This window comes from Protopterus annectens, chromosome 5.part0 (genome assembly GCF_019279795.1).
Source record: "Protopterus annectens isolate FY-2018-M chromosome 5.part0, PAN1.0, whole genome shotgun sequence".
Lineage (NCBI taxonomy): Eukaryota > Metazoa > Chordata > Ceratodontiformes > Protopteridae > Protopterus > Protopterus annectens.
The window spans coordinates 1,854,147,882-1,854,173,417 of record NC_056735.1 but is presented as its reverse complement, the minus strand read 5'-3'; the positions used below and the strand labels follow the sequence as shown (position 1 = coordinate 1,854,173,417).

Genomic DNA, 25,536 nt, shown 5'->3' with positions numbered 1-25,536 from the left:
GGACCATGATACTGATGGATCAATAGTGAACTTAGTGTGGTTTGTCTACAACCATTCCCATAGCTTGCTTGTCTCTGGAGGCATATACAGAGGATCATCTTAGAATATCATCCTCAAGCTTCCCCAAGCTCTCTTCTGCAGTGCATGGATCTTTCGTGACTAGGTTACTGTTCAAAGTGCATATGCATATCTTCAAAAGAAATATTTGAAGTACCATTTTTATACTGATAATAACTTTTTATTCCTGCTGTTCCATCATGTTGTCTATTTAATTCACCTGAAAGAAGTTTGGATGGTGTCATTTTTCTGGATGAGGAATAATTATCTGAATTTAACCATTTCAGAACTGTGGCAATAAGCATTCATGTGAGTTTCATGTCTTACGTAGCTCCTACATGAATGCAAATGTGATTATTGAAAACTAAACTCAGTGCTTAGTTACTATTAAATAAAGTGAGAGGGACATACCTTGTCCAGGTTTTACAATACTTCGTATAGCCTCCCAATGAGATTTACCTGCCCAGTTAACAGGCAATGTAGAATATCTCTCCTTTAATTTCTTGAGTGTTGCCTCCTCTTTCTGTAGAAAGTTTTAAAGAACAAGAAAAAAATAGTTATTTTATATTAAGGGTATCATCAATGCGCAAAACATGATGGATTTTCTACTGTTGTCATCAAAGATTTGATATGTCCCACAGAACAATGACAACTGGCAAACATACATACTTGCATGATTTAAAGTATATAAGGAAACTCATTTTGTTAACTTATTTGATTATGTAGTATTTTATTGTTTCAGTTGTTCTACACTGTGAATTTATGATATAATTTACTGCATCACATTTTATTTCTCTATGCTATAAATATTTTTTACATTTCACTGTTATGTTTAGTGTCAGCTTTCATGTGTTAACAATGATATCTTTTCTGTCTACTCAAAAAAAAAATAATCACACACACCTACAATGTGTCTCAAGATAATATTCCAGCTAGAATGAATGATAGAAATATCCCTGTAAATTACTACAATCTTGCAATTTTCAATGATAAATTGACAATTTATGGGCACAATGCTGCACATAGCAGATCAATTAAAAGCTTTTTTAACATTTAATAATCAGCTAATGTTTCTGATGTCATATTTCCACTGAACTACCGACATCTATTTTCAACTGTGTTTTATTTTCATACTAGGCATTCAAGAAACTTCTAGTGCTCTTCCTCTCTAGCACCTCCAAGAAGTCATTTCCAAACAACGGTTTACCAAATAGCCTTAAAAAATAACGAAACCTTGTTTATTTATTTATTTATTTATTTATCTTTGTTTACTGGGAAAGTCTGGCTGGGTAAATCCCATTTTCAGTGGAGGCCCTGGGAGAAAAGCTCAGTTTGTTTACATTGCATTATACTTAGTTCCAGTTAAACGCAGAGCAGTTACATTTCTATTTACTTTTATACAAATACAGTAGTTACATGTATACATTCTAAGATTTTACAGAGGTAGAAGTTACTAAGGAGAAAGCACACATGTAATTTAGTGGATTTTACATGCAGCAGTTACTTATAAAAATAATTTTATCATTTCAGTGAGAGGTTGAGAGTATTCTGTTTACGAAGAGTATTTGGGGAGTATTGTATGGTAAGCACAAAGTCTTAACCTGGTGATGAGCTTGTGCAGGGCCAGGATTGGTTAAAATGTTGTTTAGGCAGTGGTTTAAAACTATTACGCTTGTCACAATTTTATTTGTGTGGGGATACTATTCCAGAATTTTGCAACATATCATTAGTATGAGTGAGTCTCCTGCAACATTATTTGATTTATTTGTGAGTAGTAAGAACATGTTTCTAGAACAGAGGTCCCTTGCTGGACAGTAGGGCAGTAATAAGTTTTGTAGTGCAGGGCATTTTTCTGGATGATGAAGAAGTTTGTGTGCTGTAGTTAGTTGTGAGTATGTTAGGTAGTTGTATTGTTCAAGCCAGTTTAATTGCTTTAAACTATGACAATGGTGGATCCTATGACAGAGATTGGTGGCAAATCTAGCTATTTTATTGTAGCAGGAAGCAGGTTTGTTAGGATAGGAGCAGCGTATAAGAGAGTCACCAGTAAGAACGTGGTGGCTAGAGTTTTTCTTGCAGTATTTTTAAGGACTCCATTGATCCTATAAAGGGAGCCTAATTTCTGGTGTGTAGCTTTAATAGCGTGCAGTATATGCTGGTCATATTTGAGATTGTCATCTATTATAATGCCTAGACGTTTACTGTGAGTTACAGTTTATTGGTCAACAAGTGGAAAAGTGGAAACATTGAGCCAGTAAAACTGCATAAAGCTCAATTAAAAGAATGTAGGACATCAGACTTTACAAACAGAAGCATTCCATTCTATTCTGCTCTTATGAGCTTTCAAGGCATCAAATGCATTTTACCTTTTCAAAAGGCTGTCAGAAAGAGCAATATCTTTCCTCTAAACACACATGCACAAAATACAAAGGAGACTTTATAATAGCATTAAAAATTTATATTTCATGCCGTGGAAGCTACAAAATTTAAATTAATATTTTATATGCTTTCTATTTTAAAAAAAATGTCAACATTAAGATTCATGCTCTTTACTTGCAAAAGGAAAATAAAAAATGATATGAGCCAATACAGAATGCCATGTTTTTGTGAGATACAGGTAGCAATATCTAGGTCTATCCAGCAGCCCTGCATAATAGCTATACAGTGCAGCCATATCCCCTGTCCTGATTAAGAACCTGTCATCTATAATAGAGGGTCTATCAGGTTCACTCTGTTACCAGACACATCACAGACAATTTTATATATTAAACTGACCTGAAGAACTTGTGAGTAACAAAGACAATACTGTAAGTACATGCAGCATGATAAATAAAAAAGCAAGCTTATCACAATAGCATGTGAAGGCTTTTGTCTGTCTAAACTCAGTACAAATACAGGTGAAATGTTGAGTCCATCATGATTCAGAATAGTTGAATTTGCATCATATGAATGCCATGGATACAATATATGACTGTCATACAATCACTCATGGCATAAAAACACTGCTCTGGCAAGCCTTTTTAAAGCAGCACTTTTAAAGAAAGGGATTAGTGAAGTTCCTCTTCCACAGAGTAAAGCATCATGTGCTCATCCATCTTTAAAGAGAAGCTTCATTTGAACACAGTTATATTTTCCAATCATGCAGTGCGATATTACCAAGCAAGGAGCAGGCTCTGCTGGGTCAAGCAGAAAAGCTGACAGTTTCAGGTATTCAGCAATGTGGAACCACAGCATAAGTGCAGAATGCTAGACTCAGTCTCAAGATATAGGAAAGCATGGAAGCAAACACAATCAGATACTCACAGACAGGCAGAAACACACACACATGCACACACGCCCATGCACACGCATGCACGTACACACACCACACATGCACGCACACACACATGCACACACGCCCACACATGCCCGCACGCACGCGCACACACACACACACACACACACACACACACACACACACGCACTTATGCAATTTTTTTGTCAGATGCACACGTTCACTGACTATTCTCAGACCACTTCTAAAAGTACAATATGTGAAATAATTATACTGTGAATAAACAAAGAAAGGACTACTTTTACTAATAAAATAATACCAACACTGTTAATAACAGTCATTAAAAAAACATATTCAGCAAAAAGAAAAACAGAGGTAGTTAGATAGTTTGCTAAGCACAATAATAACCTCTAGACAGGATGCTATAGAAAAATAATGAACCTTCTCGGAGAGGGATGCCTGCCACTGTGGGTGTTCATTCTTTCTGTACAATGCCCACCCTGCTGGGAATAATGACTCACTCATTCAATTTTCAGCACTCCCACTATTCATCTAGTAGTCCGTACCAAGTGTCTGTTATAACTTTTATTATTCCAGTGGGTATGGCCCATACTAGACATATGTTATAATCCTCAACATTCCACTGCTTCCAATACAGTTTAAGTATATCTTATATTTTAACCTTTACCATTCCACTGATGGCAGCCCCTTTCAGGCATATGTTATACATTTCATAGTTCTACTGGAGACAATCCATTTCAGATATCAGTAATAACTTACACCATTCTGCTGGTGACAGTCAAATTTAAACATCACCCTTTCAATGGTGGCAGTGTATTCCAGAGATATATTACAACCCCATCTTATTTTACTTGCAATCCTTTCTAGTTATCTGCCATTCTATTACTGAAGTGATAAATCTCAGAATAATTTAATTGTAATTTCTTCAATTCAAACTGTGGAAGCGAACTAGTCCATTTTTAACCCTTTTCTATTATAACAGCAAGGGTAAATACGATGCCTATTGATATTTTACTTTAGCCAATTATGCACCATGCTTTCTGGCGGGGGGGGGGGGGCATGCAGACAGGGAGCACATAAGAGCAAGATTACATCCAAAACCTGGACCTGTGAGGCAGGGATTTTACCACAATGTCAATGTGCTGCTCATATATATTATTCTTATACTTAAGTCCTTTAGATTACTGTAGCAGATACCAAGAGGAACACCATACTGGTGTGACATACACACTTCCTCTTGTATTACATAGCACTATAGATAGCTTCCTTAAAGCTTCCATATCTAGCCAATGTTATTCACATAACATTTTCTACAATAAACAGACTATGGAATTTATTCCTTTATTACTAAGGATATATTCCTTTTGTGGAATCTTCCAAAATGTTCTGAAAGTGTTCCTGTACCAGAAAGATTTCAATACGTTTTCTGGAAATAATGTGTTATGCACTTACAATTTATACAGAATAGATGATATCTAAAATTAAGTTAGTTGTTTTGAGAGCTTTTTCAAAGTTATGATGCTTTAATGTGGGACATAGAAGAATAAAGAAAAAGTGTTCAAAATAGCAGTTAACTGACTTGTATGGTTTTGGTTTGATTTAGGTACTGCAATGCAGTTCACAGCCATGGTATGTGGTTTCCGTAACTGTGATGTGAGACCTCATAATTGTTCATGCTGGGTTGTTCATCAGTATGCGTCCTACGGATTATCTGCCTTGACAGTAATCACCATATCACTTTTGCAAATCTACTCTGCTGTTGTCCACAAACTGAGTATTGTCATTTTCACTCTGGCTTTCAGCTCAGTACTATGTCTATAAATGCTGCATTGCACATTTTCCTTATGCCAACTTTTGTTAACCTACAACTGAGAATAACAAGTCATCAAGGTGTGGGGGTATCATCATCATTTCCTACAAGTGACAATAGCAAGTCACAAAGGTGTAGGTATATCATCATCATTTCCTACAAGTGAGAATAACAAGTTATCAAGGTGTGGGGATATCATCATTATCATTTCCTATAAGTGAGAATAACAAGTTATCAAGGTGTGGGGATATCATCATCATTTCCTACAAGTGAGAATAACAAGTTACAAAGGTGTAGGTATATCATCATCATTTCCTACAAGTGAGAATAACAAGTTATCAAGGTGTGGGGATATCATCATCATTTCCTACAAGTGAGAATAACAAATTATCAAGGTGTGGGGATATCATCATCATTTCCTACAAGTGAGAATAACAAGTTATCAAAGTGTGGGGATATCATCATAATTTCTTACAAGTGAGAATAACAAGTTATCAAAGTGTGGGGATATCATCATAATTTCCTACAAGTGGGAATAACAAGTTATCAAGGTGTTGGAATATCATCATAGTTTTCCTACAAGTGAGAATAACAAGTTATCAAGGAGTGGGGATATCATCATTGTTTTCCTACAAGTGAGAATAACAAGTTATCAAGGTGTGGGGGTATAATCGTCATTTCCTACAAGTGAGAATAACAAGTTATCAAGGTGTGGGGATATCATCATCCTTTCCTACAAGTGAGAATAGCAAGTTATCAATGTGCGGGCATATCATCATCATTTCCTACAAGTGAGAATAACAAGTTATCAAGGTACGGGGATATCATCATAATTTCCTACAACTGAGAATTACAAGCTATCAAGGTGTGTGGATATCATCATCATTTCCTACAAGTGAGAATAACAAGTTATCAAGGTGTGGGGATATCATCATAATTTTCCTACATGTGAGAATAACAAGTTATCAAAGTGTGGGGATATCATCATAATTTCCTACAAGTGAGAATAACAAGTTATCAAAGTGTGGGGATATCATCATAATTTCCTACAAGTGAGAATAACAAGTTATCAAGGTATTGGAATATCATCATAGTTTTCCTACAAGTGAGAATAACAAGTTATCAAGGTGTGGGGATACCATCATCATTCCCTACAAGTGAGAATAACAAGTTATCAAGGTGTGGGGATATCATCATCATTTCCTACAAGTGACAATAACAAGTTATCAAGTTGTGGGGATATAATCATCATTTCCTACAAGTGAGAATAATAAGTTATCAAGGTGTGGGGATATCATCATCATTTCCTACAAGTAAGAATAGCAAGTTATCAACATGCGGGGATATCATAATCATTTCCTACAAGTGAGAATAACAAGTCATCAAGGTGTGGGTATATCATCATCATTTCCTACAAGTGACAATAACAAGTTATCAAGGTGTGGGGATATCATCATCATTTCCTACAAGTGAGAATAACAAGTCATCAAGGTGTGGGTATATCATCATCATTTCCTACAAGTGACAATAACAAGTTATCAAGGTGTGGGGATATCATCACCATTTCCTACAAGTGAGAATAACAAGTTATCAAGGTGCGGGGATATCATCATTTCCTACCAGTGAAAATAAGTTATCAAGGTGTGGGGATATCATCATCATTTTCTACAAACGAGAATAACAAGTTATCAAGGTGTGGGGATATCATCATCATTTTCTACAAACAAGAATAACAAGTTATCAAGGTGTGGGGATATCATCATCATTTCCTACAAGTGAGAATAACAAGTCATCAAGGTGTGGGTATATCATCATCATTTCCTACTAGTGAAAATAACATGTTATCAAGGTGTGGGGATATCATCATCATTTCCTACAAGTGACAATAACAAGTTATCAAGGTGTGGGGATATCATCACCATTTCCTACAAGTGAGAATAACAAGTTATCAAGGTGCGGGGATATCATCATTTCCTACCAGTGAAAATAAGTTATCAAGGTGTGGGGATATCATCATCATTTTCTACAAACGAGAATAACAAGTTATCAAGGTGTGGTGATATCATCATCATTTCCAACAAGTGAAAATAACAAGTTATGAAGGTGTTGGGATATCATCATCATTTCCTACAAGTGAGAATAACAAGTTATTAAGGTGTGGGGATATCATCACCATTTCTTACAAGTGAGAATAACAAGTTATCAAGTTGTGGGGATATCATCATCAGTTCCTACAAGTGCGAATAGCAAGTTATCAAGGTGCAGGGATATAATCGTCATTTCCTACAAGTGAGAATAACAAGTTATCAAGGTGCAGGGATATCCTCATCTTTCCTAAAAGTGTGAATAACAAGTTATCAAGGTGTGGGGATATCATCATCATTTACTACAAGTGAGAATAATAAGTTATCAAGGTGTGGGGATATCATCATCATTTCTTACAAGTGAGAATAAAAAGTTATCAAGGTGTGGGAATATCATCATCATTTCCTATAAATGAGAATAACAAGTTATTAAGGTGTGGGATATCATCATCATTTCCTACAAGTGAGAATAACAAGTTATCATGGTGTGCGAATATCATGATCCTTTCCTACAAGTGAGAATAACAAGTTATCAAGGTGTGGGGATATCATCATCATTTCCTACAAGTTAGAAAAACAAGTTATCAAGGTGTGGGGATATCATCATCGTTTCCTACAAGTGAGACTAACAAGTTATCAAGGTGTGGGGATATCAGCATCATTTCCTATAAATGAGAATAACAAGTTATCAAGGTGTGGGGATATCATCATCATTTCCTACAAGTGAGAATAACAGGTTATCAAGGTGTGGGGATATCATCATAATTTCCTACAAGTGAGAATAACAAGTTATCAAGGTGCAGGGATATAATCATCATTTCCTACAAGTGAGAATAATAAGTTATCAAGGTGTGGGGATATCATCATCATTTTACTACAAGTGAAAATAACAAGTTATCAAGGTGTGGGGATATCATCATCATTTTCCTACAAGTGAGAATAACAAGTTATCAAGGTGTGGGGATATCATCATCATTTCTTACAAGTGAGAATAACAAGTTATCAAGGTACAGGGATATAATCATCATTTCCTACAAGTGAGAATAACAAGTTATCAAGGTGTGGGGATATCATCATCGTTTTACTCCAAGTGAAAATAACAAGTTATCAAGGTGTGGGGATATCATCATCATTTTCCTACAAGTGAGAATAACAAGTTATCAAGGTGTGGGGATATCATCATCATTTCTTACAAGTGAGAATAACAAGTTATCAAGGTGTGGGGATATCATCATAATTTCCTACAAGTTATAAAAACAAGTTATCAAGGTGTGGGGATATCATCATCCTTTCCTACAAGTGAGAATAACAAGTTATCAAGGTGTGGGGATAGCATCATTATTTCCTACAAGTGAGAATAACAAGTTATCAAGGTGTGGGGATATCATCATCTTTCCTACAAGCGCGAATAACAAGTTATCAAGGTGTGGTGGATATCATCATCATTTCCTACAAGTGAGAATAACAAGTTATCAAGGTGTGGGAATATCATCATTTCCTACAAGTGAGAATAACAAGTTATCAAGGTGTGGAGATATCATCATCATTTCCTACAAGTGAGAAAAACAAGTTATCACGGTGTGGTAATATCATCATCCTTTCCTACAAGCGAGAATAACAAGTTATCAAGGTGTGGGGATATCATCATAATTTCCTACAAGTTAGAAAAACAAGTTATCAAGGTACAGGGATATCATCATCATTTCCTACAAGTGAGAATAACAAGTTATCAAGGTGTGGGGATATCATCATCATTTCCTACAAGGGAGAATAACAAGTTATCAAGGTGTGGGGATATCCTCATCATTTCCTACAAGTGAAAATAACAAGTTATCAAGGTGTGGGGATATCATCATGGTTTTCCTACAAGTGAGAATAGCAAGTTATCAAGGTGCAGGGATATAGTCATCATTTCCTACAAGTGAGAATAACAAGTTATCAAGGTGTGGGGATATCATCATCGTTTTACTACAACTCAAAATAACAAGTTATCAAGGTGTGGGGATATCATCATCATTTTCCTACCAGTGAGAATAACAAGTTATCAAGGTGTAGGTATATTATCATCATCATTTCCTACAAGTGAGAATAACAAGTTATCAAGGTGTGGGGATATCATCATCATTTCTTACAAGTGAGAATAACAAGTTATCAAGGTGTGGGGATATCATCATCAGTTCCTACAAGTGAGAATAATAAGTTACCAAGGTGCAGGGATATAATCATCATTTCCTACAAGTGAGAATAACAAGTTATCAAGGTGTGGGGATATCATCATTTTCCTACAAGTGAGAATAACAAGTTATCAAGGTGTGGGGATATCATCATCATTTTCCTAAAAGTGAGAATAACAAGTTATCAAGGTGTGGCGATACCATCATCATTTCCTACAAGTGAGAATAACAAATTATCGAGGTGTGGGGATATCATCATCATTTCCTATAAGTGAGAATAACAAGTTATCAAGGTGTGGGGATATCATCATCATTTCCTATAAGTGAGAATAACAAGTTATCAAGGTGCAGAGATATCATCATCATTTTCCTACAAGTGAGAATAACAAGTTATCAAGGTGTGGCGATACCATCATCATTTCCTACAAGTGAGAATAACAAGTTCTCAAGGTGTAGGTATATCATCATCCTTTCCTACAAGTGATAATAACAATTTAGCAAGGTGTGGGGATATCATCATCATTTCCTATAAGTGAGAATAACAAGTTATCAAGGTGCAGAGATATCATCATCATTTCCTACAAGTGAGAATAACAAGTTATCAAGGTGTGGGGATATCAGCATCATTTCCTACAAGTGAGAATAACAAGTTATCAAGGTGTGGGGATATCCTCATCATTTCCTACAAGTGAAAATAACAAGTTATCAAGGTGTGTGGATATCATCATCATTTCCTACAAGTGAGAATAACAAATTATCGAGGTGTGGGGATATCATCATCATTTCCTATAAGTGAGAATAACAAGTTATCAAGCTGTGGGTATATCATCTTCATTTCCTACAAGTGAGAATAACAAGTTATCAAGGTGTGGGGATATCATCATCATTTCCTTCAAGTGAGAATAACAAGTTATCAAGGTGTGGGGATATCATCATCGTTTTCCTACAAGTGAGAATAACAAGTTATCAAGGTGTGGGGATATCATCATCATTTCCTACAAGCAAGAATAACAAGTTATCAAGGTGCAGGGATATAATCATCATTTCCTACAAGTGAGAATAACAAGTTATCAAGGTGTGGGAATATCATCATCATTTCCTACAAGTGAGAATAACAAGTTATCAAGGTGTGGGGATATCATCATCATTTCCTACAAGTGAGAATAACAAGTTATCAGGGTCTGGGAATATCATCATTGTTTTCCTATAAGTGAGAATAACAAGTTATCAAGGTGTGGGAATATCATCATCATTTCCTACAAGTGAGAATAACAAGTTATCAAGGTGTGGGAATATCATCATCATTTTTTACAAGTGAGAATAACAAGTTATCAAGGTGTGGGGACATCATTATAATGTCCTACAAGTGAGAATAACAAGTTATCAAGGTGTGGGGATATCATCATTTCCTACAAGTGAGAATAACAAGTTATCAAGGTGTGGGGATTTCATCATCATTCTCTTCCATCTTCCTTGTAGACATGCGGAATTTACTACTAAGTGGAACTGATCACATAATTCCCTTATTTCAACAACTAATGAAAAACACTCCTCACAGATAAGTTAACTTGGACTAAATGAGGTGTCAGGTAACCAACACTCCAATCATAATTACCGCATACTAATTTACTTTTAACTTTCCTTTATACTTTTACTTTACCCTCCTCTGACTTTTCAGTACAACCTTTCATATAGTGCATGGAACATTGTGATTTTACTCCAAAAACATGAAAAAAGACTGGCTTTGTTAAGCACTTTTCTTACATGAGAAAGGTACTTAAACTTTTGTTAAGCACACTTAAGCACTGTTAAGATTGGGTGTCATACTGGAAATTAACAGCAGACAGTGCCAGCTGGCATATTATAGTAGCAAAAAATAAAATTACTTTAAAAGCTGTTTAATACTTAGTCTGTAACATTTAAAAACAAAACGTGGCAGAATGAAGTGTCTAACAGCTTTCAAAGCCAAACCTTCTTCGGATTCTGCCTGTTTGTCAGCACTAATTATTTTCTTAGCTTTCAGTGGCTGGTAGTACTTATTTATTTTATTTATTTTTATTTTACATTTGTTGACCGGGATAGTCCAACTGGATATATGTCCATTTTCACCGGAGGCCCAGGGAGAAAAGCTCGACATACCAAAAAAGAGACAATACATACTTCACTGAGTGATAAACTCAGGCAGACATGTTTAGAAAAATATAGACAAAGAATACAGGCAGATATCAATATACACAATGTGTATATTTCTTTCTGATTGAAAAAGATGTATCAGAAAATGTGAACATAGAAGGATGAACACAGGATAGCAGCAGATTTCTTCAGCTCCACCAACTTATCTGCACTGACAGGAAATAATTACTTTAAAAATCAACTAATGAAATAATTTTCTTTCTAAATACGTTTGGAATATCAGTTTCTTGAATAATATCTAAAAAAGAAAGAAAATTTCAATAATTTTCCTGTCAGAAATCATCTTGGAAATTTCTCTTTCATCACCTCTGTTCAAAATGAGTTCCAGTAAGGCAAACAGTCAGGATTCCAGCATCAAGAAAGAGCTTCAGTCTCTGATATCTACTATTCAGCAACTAACAACCAAAATGGACAAACTGGATACTAAAATTGATAACTTCATAGAAAAAAACTACAAAACAAATGGATTTGTTACATCAAGACTTGCAACAACAGAAGGCTCAGATTACAGGCATAGAAGAGACTGTTAATAATATGGAGAACAGAATCCAGGAAGAAGAAATTAACATTGAGTTTTTGCTGAAGCAGAACACACACCTACAATCCAAACTTGATGACCTGGAAAACAGATCTAGATGCAATAATATTAGGATTTTTGGACTGCCAGAAAATATAGAAGGTAACAACATTACTTCCTTTTTAAATACTTGGCTTTCCAAAACTTTAGACTTGTCAGAAGCATTTTCTTTTGGTATTGAAAGAGCCCATAGGTCCTTATCTAATTTTAACTCTAACTAAAAGTATCCTAGATCAGTTATAGTAAGATTTTTATCATCTTATGACAAGGAGATGGTATTAAAATCTGCATGGGCTAAAGCACCTTTTAAAATTAATGAGGCAACTGTGCGTTTTGACAATGACTATTCTTCCTTGGTAATAACTAAAAGAAAAGTTTTTTTGCCATTAATAAGAGAGCTTAAGAAAGCACAGTTCAAAACTTACCTTTTATTTCCTGCCAAACTAAAAATCTTTTTACCTGATGACCCTAGAATTTTTGAAGACTTGGACTCTGCTTTGCTGTATATTAAAAAAAATAAGATATTAGATAAAATAGAAGATATGGAATGGGCAAGTCCTTCGTTAAAGAGGATGGCAACAGGAACTTCTTGGAAAGACTTCAGAGAAGCAAAAAAGACTAAAAAACAAATGACATGTTCTATATATTTTTTTTTCTTTCTTTCTTTTTTCCTTCTCTCTTAATCTCTTCAAATACAGTTACTGCATCTCCAGAAAGCCACAAATATTTTAAAGATTTATTCAAAGTTATTTTTCTGTGTGCAAAGAACTGTTTTTGTTTCATAAATAGTCAAACTCTCTGAGGAACAAATAACATGCTATCAATCAACTTGTTTCTCTTTGTGATAAAGAGACCTAAGGTTAGTAATTTGATACATTTTCTTTCTCTTCTTGTTTTAAATAATGGCATTCTTTATAAACTATGCATTTAGTGAGGGGTGGGGAGGGCAAGGAGAGAAGTATGATGTAAAATATGGAAAAAGTGAAATAATAACTTATTAGTTCTTTAAAACTATATATGCTGTTTAAACACTGTTGCTAAATATTATATCATGACTTTATTGCTTATACATGATTACAAATAATATGTCATGATATAATTGCAAATAATTAGAACTAAAATAGTTGTAAGTAATATGTTTCATGTTTAACTTTATTAATACAAACAGCAAGTAATATTTCTTTGTAGATACTCTGTGTAGCTTCCATTGTTCTTTCTTCTCTCTCTCTCTCTTTTTTTTCTCTACTCTCTTCCTTTTCTTTTTTCTCTCTCTCTTTCTCTCTTATAAGTACAGTTATATGCTTCTGATAATACTGATATATGTATATAATAAGATTTGTATGAGAAAATGAAATGAGGCATATAAAAATAAGTTGTATAATATGTTAAATAACTGTAGGCTTGGTTTCACTGTCATAGAGACTGTAATGACTTGTAAAATACTTCGCGAAGGTTTTGCACTGTTTAGTTTCATTTGTATTACTAAATGAATGTCAGTCATTTGTATTTACTAAAATTCCCGCCAGAATGTTAAGGGAGACAATTTGGGATGTGGGTTACCTCGTGAATAGTGTCCTCGAGTTGTTTTAAAAACTTCAACACTCAGAATACACGCAGAGAAGCTGAATGCAGTCATTTTGAACTTTGACCCCTGATTTCACACTGACACATCGCAGATTCAAGAAGAACACTGTTCCAGGAAGTAAAACTGCTGTAAATGCGACTTTGTGATGAAAAACGAACTTTATGACATCTAAATGTGAGTGATTCTTTATAACAACTTACTTATCTAAGATGTAATTTATAAAATATGAAAGTTATAATGATTTTAAATGATTCAGTATGCCATAGTAAGCAAGTGAGATATTTTAGAAGGCATAGAAGGTAAAACATATATACACATGTTTTTGAAAGCTTACATGACTGCTACATATTATTGTATATAAATACTTATGATTTAAACATATATAATGTTACAAATCATTTGACTTATCTAATTGACAAGCACAAGTATCATTATGATTTTATCTTAGAAGAAACTGTCATGTGACATATTTTAAAGCAGCAGTTCAGATATATAAAATACAGATGGCTTTCTTCACAATGATTTATGTATAACTAGGAATTTACATTGCTGTGCAGTATGACTTGTAAACATATGTATGAGTATAAATATTTTATTTACTGGCAATAATAAGTATGAGAAGAAAGCTTTGGTGCAAGTAATTTAAAGTTTTTAAAACTGTTAACTGCATTTCTATGGCAGAAAGTAGGAATACCCTAATATATGTAATGTCTGAACCATTATAGCCTAAGTTATTGAATCCAAATGAACATAAGAACTTATTTTTACAAACTTTTAATAAACTAATATATAGATATGCCCTTTTTTTTTTTTCTTTCTCTCTTTCTTTCTTTCTCTCTCTCTTCTCGGTTCCCATTATCAAGTTTATTAGAATGCTATTTTGATTATGAGTGTATTTTACAAAATAGATGTACATAGTAATTTGAGCTGTTTCTAAATGTTCTTATTTGTTTATATGAAGCTGATTTATAAATTGTTTAGCTTTGTCTTACTAGATAATCTAATTAAATGAGGTTAACTTTAGTTAATAATAGTTAGTATTGAATTGATATGGTGGCAGCTGAGGTACTGCTGCTTAGGATAGGGGGATAACTTGAGTGGTATGTACTACTCAAAGTTGGAGTTCTTAACTCCAGGCTGGGTGCAATGTTTAATCCTAATATTATTTTCACCTGTTTATTGTTGTTTGTATATAGTTCTGACATCCACAACACATTTTATAAACTTATTGTCACTACAAATAAAAGTGAAGCTTATACAAAATCCCATAAGATTTTCAATAAATACAGCTATAATTAATGGTACACCTAAAGGAGGAGGTATAATATCATTTATTTTGTTAATTGTTATTCTGATTATATGTTTTATATGTTTATAAAAGCTAAATGATTTCTCTAAAAGGAATTTCTTTAAACATTAATGGACTGAATAACCCATGTAAAAGGGCAAGTTTAATGAGATACATTAATTTGTATAGGGCCAACTTAGTATTCCTTCAAGAAACACATCTCCTGAAAAAGGATATTGATAAATTAGCCACTAATAAATATACAGTCTTGGTTAGTTCAGAACACACTCAGAAAAAAAGAGGAGTGGCTATTTTATGGAATAAAAGTATGCCCATACCTAAAACTATTAAGTCTTATAAAGATGATAAAGGAATGTTTTGTATGGTTACAATACAGATTAATGGAAAGACATATACATTAATCAATGTATACTGGATACCAGGAATTGGCATTAATACAGTGAAACACCATCTCAATAAGATCATATCATTTTCTATAGGAGATATTATTTTAGCAGGTGACTTTAATTGTATCCTACATGAAAAAGATACTACTACTATAGGAAAAGGAAAATTACATCTAATGCAAAACATTTAAAGGATTTTGTTAATTTATATCATTTGAATGATATTAATAATCAGATAGATTCAAAATCATTACCATACACTTTTTTCTAACAGATATAAAACTTATTCAAAAATAGATGGAGTCTTTATTTCTAACCAGATGGTTACAGACTTAATTAATTCTAAAATCATTTCGTGTCCTATATCAGATCATAATTCAATTGTCTTTGAGTTTATGATAAAAGTACTTACAATGTTCAGATCAAAAGGATACCAGCATACTTAACTCAACTAAAAGACTATAAAGATTATATACTTTCAGAAGTGCAACATTTTTAGACTTAAACAATACACCTGAAGTCTCCATTGTTTATGTTTGGGATGCTTTAAAATCATATTTATATGGACAAAGTATCAGATGGTATAATAATAAAAGGAAATCTTGGGACAAGGAATTACTAGATATTCAAAGCAAATTAGACTCATACAAACATAATAATAAAGAAAATATTATTGACAAAAAAGTCATTGAAGAAATAAATAAATTAAATGAGAAATACAAAGAAATTTTAACTCATAAAGTTAAAATAACATTAGAGAAATATACGTTTTTGTCTTACTCAATAAGTCCCAAATACTTACATAGACTTAAAAATAAAACAAAAAGGTTGAATAAACAAAATCATATCAAAGAAATTTTCTCTCCAAGGAAAAAGAAGAATGTTTCTAGTTTACCAGAAATATTAGATGAATTTAGAAATCACTTTCACAAAATTAATCATAATAACATTAACATGGAGCCTAAAGATAAAATAAAGAAATTTATAACTACAAACATGAACAAAAAACTTAATAAACAACAGACTAAACTAATGGATAAAAATATTTCATATACAGAGGTTATTACACAAATAAACAAGCTTAAATCAAACAAAGCACCAGGTAATTATGGTATTATACCAGAGATCTATAAAATTATTCCCAAAAGTACTTACTCATTAATACATAAGGTTTTTATTTTGGCCCAAAATGAGTTAACAACTCCCCCATCTTGGCAATACACATTTATTTCACCAATTTTAAAACCCAATAAAGACCCAACCAGATGCACTTCATATAGACCTATTTCATTACTTAATGTTGACTATAAAATGTTTATGAGTATTTTTGCTGATAGATTAAAGACAATCATCCCAGGCATTATAGATATAGACCAGACAGGCTTTATTGTAAATAGAAATACTTTTGATAATATAAGGAGAACTTTAACGTTAATTGATTTTGCAAATAGGAAAAAGAAACATTTAACACTTATTAGTCTCGATATAAGTTCAGCATTTGATTCAGTAAGTTGGGACTACTTGTTTATCTTACTGAAGTGCACAAACTTCTCAGATGCATTTGTAAATCTAATTGAACATCTATATAAAGGAGCATTGGCTTACATTAAGATAGGAACATTTGTCTCACAAAAAATACCCATTTTAAAAGGTACAAAACAAGGGTGTCCACTCTCTCCACTATTATTTACTTTAATAATGGAGCCTTGGGCTAATTTGATCAGAAAAAGTACTGATATAGAAGGATTTGATATAGATGAAAATACAATATCTAAAATTCAACTTTTGCAGATGATGTTCTAATTACATCAGCTGGATCTAACTCTTCTATGCAGTCCTTATTTGATAAAATGATGGATTTTAAAAATATCTCTGGTTTAATATTCAATGAAGAAAAACTAAAATATTACCAATATACACACGAAAAAATGTCCTCATTAATGATTTTAACAAATATATACCCAACTCAGGTCAGATAACTTACTTAGGTATAATATTAACTAAAGATATCAAATCTATTATACATAATAATTATAGTACCTGTCTTCTTAATATACAAAATCTTTTCAGTAGCTGGAACAATATGATATTGTACCATGGAAGAGAGACTCACAATTATTAAAATGATAGTATTCCCTAAGATATTATACTTAATACAATCAATAATACTCCCACCTACAAAAATAATTATTAAGAAATTGAATTCACTAATGTTAAATTTCTTATGGGCACCTAATAGACCTAGGATTGCATTAAAGAAACATACTAATAGCTGGTCTCAAGGGGCATTTCATTTCCAGACTTTAATTTATATACTATCTCTTCTATTATAAAAGTTATTACTTTGTTAATAGATCAGTCATATGTTGCAAGATGGAAAGATTACTGGGAACTAATTAGCATTCACTTCATGAAAATCTCTTTAATACATAAAAATATTATTGTAAATAACCCCATGTTATGGTTACTAAAAGAATTTTGTACTTCATCCATTACACCAAAATATGTAGTTAGTTACCCATTAAACATTATTATCAGTTATCGTAATTTTATATTCATGCATCCTAAGTATAAGGAATGGAATTTTATTCTATTCCTATAATGTATACACAAGGTATGCTTTTGTCAACCACCTCTGAAAGAACTCTTTTAGTCACAGAGAATGATCTAAAGTATTGGTATCAGTTGCTGTCTGATAATAAAGTAAAAATTTAGACTTCTTAAAGCAAGAATTTGATTTGAGAGAAACATGTTGGTTAGAAATTCAGACTTTTAGACAACATCTTATTAATAAAATTGATTTAATGTCTTTAACAGTTAAAGAATCTGTTCCAATACTGATTGATTACTTGATATTAAATTTACAGCATAGAGTTTCTGATAAAGGTAAGCTCTCATACATACATAAAATTATCAGAGAAGAAACTCATTACAGTTCAGATACCTATTGGAATTATTTCATTTCCATTAATGGTGAATCACCAAAACAACAAGATAAACAATATATATTGGAATCTGCTTATAAAACTACTTCTTCCATTAATTGGAGACTTTTTACTTGTAAATTTTTACATAGATCCTTCTATACACCTTTAATTATGAATAAAATAAATAATAAAGACAACTTATGTAAAAGATGTAATGTAGAAATAAATGCTGATTGGGCACATATGTTTTATGACTGTATACAATTGAAGGAATATTGGAAGTTAATCAATGATTTTTTGCAGGCCCTTTTCACAGATAATTTCATTGTTTCTAAATCACTTATATTATTTAACACACCTGTTCCTAAAAGTGTTAAAAAAGTTAAACTTCCCTTATTATGGTCTATTCTAGCAGTGGCTAGAAAAATAATAACCAGAAATTGGATTTCAGATACCCCTCCTTCATTTAATGAATTTAAAAATGTTATGACTGAAGTGTGTCATATGGAATTGATGACAATAAAATCAAGAACTACTAGAAAAACATCTTATTATATTATATGGGATATTTTACAAAACCTGTTAAAAAATCTTAGTCTCAATAGCATGACATTATAGTTTAATCAATTGATTTGATTTGTAGTGGATGTCTTTGTAAATACTTTGGTTATTTTATTGAATGTTATAACTATTTCTATTTTAATTGCTTGTATAAAATTGTTATGATATTTATTTTGTATGTTAAAACAATAAACTTGTTTTAAAAAAAAAGAAATTAAATAAACCCTTAGAAAACTAAAAAAAAAAAAAAAATAAAAAAAAAAGAAAATGTGAACATAGAATACAATCAGATCTCATAATTCACAATGCTTAGACATTCAAATGCTAGGAGCCAAATATACTTGGCTAAACAGCAGGTTGGGTAGCAAGACATGTATTAGTGAAGTTGTTAGGTCTAGAACAAGAGCACAGCCAATGAGATGTGAGGTATTTTTTTGAGTTCTCTTTTAAATAGGGTTAGTGAGGTTTCCTTGGTAATGATAGTAGGGAGTAGATTCCAGATTTTACCGGTTGAGTTGGCAAATATAGCATCGCCTGCAGAGTTGTTGGATTTTTGGGTCAGTATCATTAGTTTATCAGCTGAGCATAATGACCTGGGGGCACTATGAGGGGTGAGAATAATTTTAAGGGCAGGGGTGTTATCAGGTTGATGGAGTATTTTATGCACTACTATAAGCTGGTTGAACTGTAGAAGGGTAGGGTAGTGTACCCATCCCAGTGCTTTGAGGTTCTGGCAATGGTGGGTCCTAAAAGCCATGCCAGTAGCAAATCTGGCTGTATGATTGCAACATTCTGATAATTTGTTGAGATTGGTTTTGGATAGGTTGGTGAGCACAGGGGTGGCAAACATAAAGGTAGAGAGGAGGTGTGATCTTGCAATAGCTACCCTAGCTAGGGGGGGGTGAGGACAGGTTTGGCTGTGTACAGGGAGCCAAGTTTTTTGTTGACTGACTTAATAGTGTGATTGACATGTTAATCAAATTTAAGGCTGTTGTCTATTATTACGCCTAGAAGCTTTGCATGGTCATCAGGGGAGATAATGGTGTCATTCCTAGATTTGATGTTGAAGGAAGGAGGAGAAATTCTATGGTTAGGGGATAAAAGTAGTAGCTCGGTTTTGTTAGGATTTAGAAACAGGCAGCGATTAGCTAGCCATGTTTCTACCATGCTGAATGTGGTCTGGGTGAGGGTTAGAAGTCGTGTAGGAGAGGAGGAGGAGCATATTAGCATTGAGTCATCTGCGTATTGGATGCAGGTGGCTCCTGGGATGGTGGTGTTCAGATCATTGATAAAGACGGAGAAAAGAAGAGGACCTAGTACGGAACCTTGTGGGACACCTAGGGTTAGAGGAAGTTGGCATGATAGCTTGTTCTGCCATACAACAGCCTTCTGTCTACTGTTTAGGTAGTCGTGAAACCATTTTATTGCGTGTTGGTCTAAACCGATGGTTTGTAGGGTATTGAGCAGTAAGTGATGGTTGACCATATTGAAAGCTTTTGTGAGATCTAGGAAGAATTCTGAAGACAGTTTGTTGTTGTTACGATGAAGATTGATGACATTAGAGAAAGATAGAAGAGTTGTGGTGGTACTGTGGAATGGCCTAAAGCCATGCTGAGAGTCGGCGAGCTTTCCGTTTTGAATAAGAAAGTGCATGATTTGTTTGTGTATGCATCTTTCCATGATTTTAGCTAGTGGTGAAAGAATGGCTATAGATCTAAAGTTAGATAATTCTGTGGAACTTCCTCCTTTATGGAGAGGTATAATGTGATATTTTCCATATTGCTGGGATGGATCCTTCTGAGATGGATCTGTTGATCAGAATAGAAATGGGAAGTGCTATGGCATCAGCTGCTTTTTGAAGATATTAAGCTGGTAGATGGTCGGCAGCTAGTGTAGTAGGTTTTAGCTTTTTGAGTAAGGTCCGGATCAGGTTGGTAGGTACGGTTTGAAAGGTAAAGGTGGGTTGGGTGCTGGGTGGATCAGGGCAAGATGTGCCAGAACTGGTGTTTGTGTCCAATGGAGTGAGATGGGTAGCTAGAGACTGGATAGTTTCATTAAAGAAGGAGTTGAAGCTGTTTGCAATTTCTACAGGGGATTTATCAAGTGCAGCTGATGGGGTAGGAGTGGCGGAACAGCCTGGGTGGAGAAGATTGTTAATACCAGCCCAGAACTTTTGAGGTTTTAGCTGATATTTTTGTTGTAAGTGGGTGTAGTGATTTATTTTTGTCTAGAATGACAGATTTTTTGGTTTGGTTCCTTAGCTGCTGGTATCTTACTTGGTCCATAGGGACTTTGGTAACATGCCACCTGGCCCAGGCATTGTTTCTTAGTTTAAATTTGGTTTTTGTTTCTTTAGATAGCCACAGTGCAACTGTGGCTTTTACACGGGTGGTACAAGTAGGAGCATGGTGGTTAAGGATAGCCAGAAATCTGGTACTGAAGTACTCAACTGCTTCTTGTAATGGGAGTCATTTCAAGACATTCAATTACATGCTTTGTGTTCTTTTTGGAAGTTGTCTAGGTTAAAGTTCCTGACGTTTCTTATAGTTTTGTAGGTGGGCTGGGTGGGAATGTCGGCTTTGAGTCTAATAATATAGGTAAGGCAATGATCACTTAGATCATTGGGTAATGTACCTGACTTGTACTTTTGGGGGTGGCTGTTAATAAGTATTCAATTGAGGATACTATCTTTGACTCTATTTTTTGCTAAATCTGGTGGGTGTGGCAATGATCTGAGTAAACCCATGGAGTTTTAAATGGGTGGAGGGAGTTTCAGAGAAACAGGTGTTCCAATCAATGTTAAAGTCCTCCAAGGCAATGGTTTCCTGGTGATAGTTAGAAGCTAGCCAATGTAAGATATTTTCTAGAGTATTATAATTCTTGCCGGGTGGAATATAAATGCAGACTTGAAGCAGATAAAGCTACACACACTACAAAGAAATATCAAGTCTCACGAATGATAAACCTTATTATGTTATCTCAATATGAATGCCAAGATTCACTTCTCAAACTTCACTTCAAGATGACTTTCTTGGCATCCATATCTCAAACACATAATAATTTGGTTACAGTCAGAGACCTGATCTTAATCTTCTATGTCATTAAGAAATCTTCCTGCCTTACTATTCTGTATAAGTCTGGTGTATCATATTTGTTTTATACCCGTGTTATATAATTTTTTTGTCAAATCTGTCACATTTTTTGTATTCCTTCTTATGCCCCCTCTGAAAATGTATATCCACCCAGTAAGGCTAACACCATCACTAAAATGTAAATACATAAATAATCCAAATCATCCTATAGTGGGATGTTGTGAAAGCTCTGTACTCCTTGCGAAAATTAACTCTGTTTTTGCTTTCACAATGTCACTGTTTTGAAAGACTGCTGTTAACTTTTTGTATCTGAGTAAATGAGTGTTAGATAGTAACTTTACTCTTCTACTCCTAAATCCTGAAGTTGCTTTCTTAAGGATGCAGACAGTTCTGATCAATGCAATGAAAATGTAAGGAGATATGCAATTCAAATGGAAATCCACAAAAAGGTACTAAATGTGTTAATGAGTTGAAATAAAAAAGCTTTTCTGAATAAAAGAAAAGAACTGAAACGATACTGAGAGGGGGCCAGTAATCCAGTGAGTTGGAGATCAACTAAGGAGAAGTGGGCACTAGTGTCTTTACTACATCTAGGTATTTTCTTATGATTCCTTCCTGCACCCTCAGTGATGTACAATGGCTTCAGTGAAAGATGTGCAAATATCCATGCAACTGTTCTAATATGACATAACTGTTGTCACCCCATCTTGACTTTGGCCTGTCTGCTGCAGAGCACCCCAATCCTACATGTTTCAGATACTTAGTTCCAAAGCTTAGACTTCTTCCCAATGAAGAAGAGATGCCATCTGGCCAGTTGATTCTTCATCTTCTTCCCCAAAAGGCAAAAGGTAAGTGAATTACTGGATGAACTTGGACCAGTTACCTTATGTATGGGGTGCTCTCACCCCTTCCTCCTTGGCTCATAGAGTCTTCATACTGGTTAACAAGATCAGTATGGATATCTAGTTCCTTATCCCATTGAAAAACAAAAACAAGTTCATCCCTGTCCATATTCAGGTACAACTTGGATCTATGGATGGGAAACAGAAAATTTACCCTAGGACTGCCCCCTGTACTACTAATGAACAGAGGCAGCTCCTAAATGCTTTATCCCATGCATATATTCCCTCCAGTTATATATGGTATTATCCCAATTATTCTTACTAGGATTAATATATAATTATTGACCATGGGATGGGTAAGGCCAATCTCTAACTAAATGGGATAGGCTAACTTGAGCAGAAAAACAAAAATTGTCTATGCTTAAAATGGCCCTCAAGGGTAGCTAGCCTAGTAGAACTATCGTCCCATTATCTTGATGAGTCTGACATGCAGAGCTATGGAACACATCATCATGGACCTAATAAACAAGGATATAGGGAATCTCCAAACTCTGGATCCCATACAGTTTGGTTTTGTGAAGGGTAGATCATACCTGCTCAACTTGGTCGACTTCTTTGAGTCATTCACCAGAGCTGTGGATGAAGGCATGGTAGTTCATACAACCTACCTTCATCTGTCCAAGGCCTTTGATAAAATTCCCCACTTAGGAATCATAGAAAAACTCACTAAGCTAGGCATCAACCCCTATATCTGTTCAAAAAAAAAAAAAAAAACTAGAAAACTAGAAACTGTTCTAAGCTGCGCAGAAGGTGGAGGGTTTAAGATCAGGTGAAACAGCTACCTTACTTTTCGGAGTAACCAAAACGTTCACTGTCTTATTTAGATATGGATGAGAGTGAACTAAAACCCAGATGAACTGATGGTGCAAGACCTAAACAATAAGGTTAATTCAAGAGAAGCAAAAAAGAGAGAAGGAGAAGTACTAGCAGCACTGCTGCAAGCAAAAGAAAGTAGAGAAGAACAGAGTTTGCAACGTGACTTGTAGTACAAGTACTGCATAGGCTTTAAGGTTTATGTCAAGAAGAAAAATCTGCACGAGTTGCTGTCACTGGTTGCACAGATGCTTTGGCAATGGAAGATACTGCAGTAGAGAATACAGTTTGTTGACTTGTATGTTACACAAGAGAAACTAACTTCAAATGTTTGAGGCCAGACTGATTTCCTGTTCAGCCACCTCATAGCCGGAATGTGACTCTAACTACCCCAGCCTATCAGTCAGAATTTGTTGCTAGCCTGGAAGGTGATTGAATGAAACTTTGAATAACTATCTTCAGGCTCCATAACTGAGCACAGAACGGGACAGAAACCCAACTTATCTATGCATGTGCAGCCTATGTTTATGCAATCCTAGTGGTCTTAGTCCTATATAAATCAGCTTACACTGCCTGTCTTTGCTATGTAAGACACCACCTATTGTCTTTGAAATAGTCTGTGGACTGGTCTTGCTCAGACCTTGCACACTCACACTGGCTTCCTAAGAGCATTCGTTCCCCACCCTGGTCCTTTCCTTCTTATCCCCTACATTTTTCCCCCAGTTTTAGTTGTTTGTTTCTCCACCCATTTCCCACTAGATGGCTCTGTAACACAAGTTAAAATTAACTCTCCTAGCAACACCATCTCAGCTGCTCCCTTAGACACCTTCTAACTGCCTCAACTCCCCTTTTAGTGTATTACCACCCCACCTATAAGTGCCTGCTCTGTTAACTGGACATAACACCTTGGTGTTGACCTCTCTGGTTCTTATCCCTCTATTCCCACTTTCACTACCCCCCAAATTCAACCTGACATACCTTCCTGCATAAATCTTACTGATTGGTTTCTTGACTTTCCAATTACTGTGTACAGCTGGGTCTACCTGCTCCATTCGACCTTGCTATGCTCGGGGTCACTCCACTCCTCTACCCTACCCCCTTTCCAACTCACCCCAGCTCTCCCCAGATTTATACCCATAAACTCAACCATCAGCCAATCTGATTCATTATTCCTCAAAACCTCCACCCAATCATGCTCCCCTACTATCTAGCTCTACTACCTCATATCATTTCATCTCTATCTCCTCCCATTACTAACTCCAACTCCTCCCTCTTGCCCACCTCCCTTACATAAATACAACTATCCTTCCCTTATGTCAAAAATCTATCTTTCTCTCAGAGCATCACATCCTCTAAAATAAGAAAATATAAACTGCCCTTCTTAATATTCAAATTCCCCAAAATGAGGAGCCATAAACAACCTTCAATTCCACTCAAATACTTGCCAGAGCAGCCACTCTACAAAAGTAAATACCACTCCCTCTCTCTATTGGCCTTGCTAAACTTACTAACAATTAATTCACCTTCCTGATTGTATTAAATTACATTCCTTGTATAATACAGCACCAGTTGTTAGACTGTGCTTTAAATTTGTAGTTTTGAACAGTCTTCTAGTAAGCAATGAAATAAAATGTATGAACCAATGAAAAAACTACCCATTTCAGAAAATTTCAACCATAAAAGGTCACTCAAACTTCTGTCATTACAATCCACCAATATCAGTAAATATGCAAAATCTCTACAGAAGTAAGTCATCTAAATAATTCCACAT

The 25,536-nt window shown here is 34.5% G+C and overlaps 1 protein-coding gene across 1 annotated transcript in view; it reads right to left on the bottom strand.

Annotated features, from left to right (window-relative positions):
• The window catches only part of LOC122802426 (guanylate cyclase soluble subunit beta-2-like), an 866,018-nt gene that overhangs the window by 552,032 nt on the left and 288,450 nt on the right, over positions 1-25,536 (bottom strand). Inside the window, exons 8-9 of the mRNA XM_044072045.1 lie at positions 17,511-17,604; positions 469-576 (exon numbers count right to left, since the gene is read on the bottom strand). Of these exons, the coding sequence (XP_043927980.1) occupies positions 469-576; positions 17,511-17,604 (202 nt within the window). The remainder of the gene's footprint in view (positions 1-468; positions 577-17,510; positions 17,605-25,536) is intronic.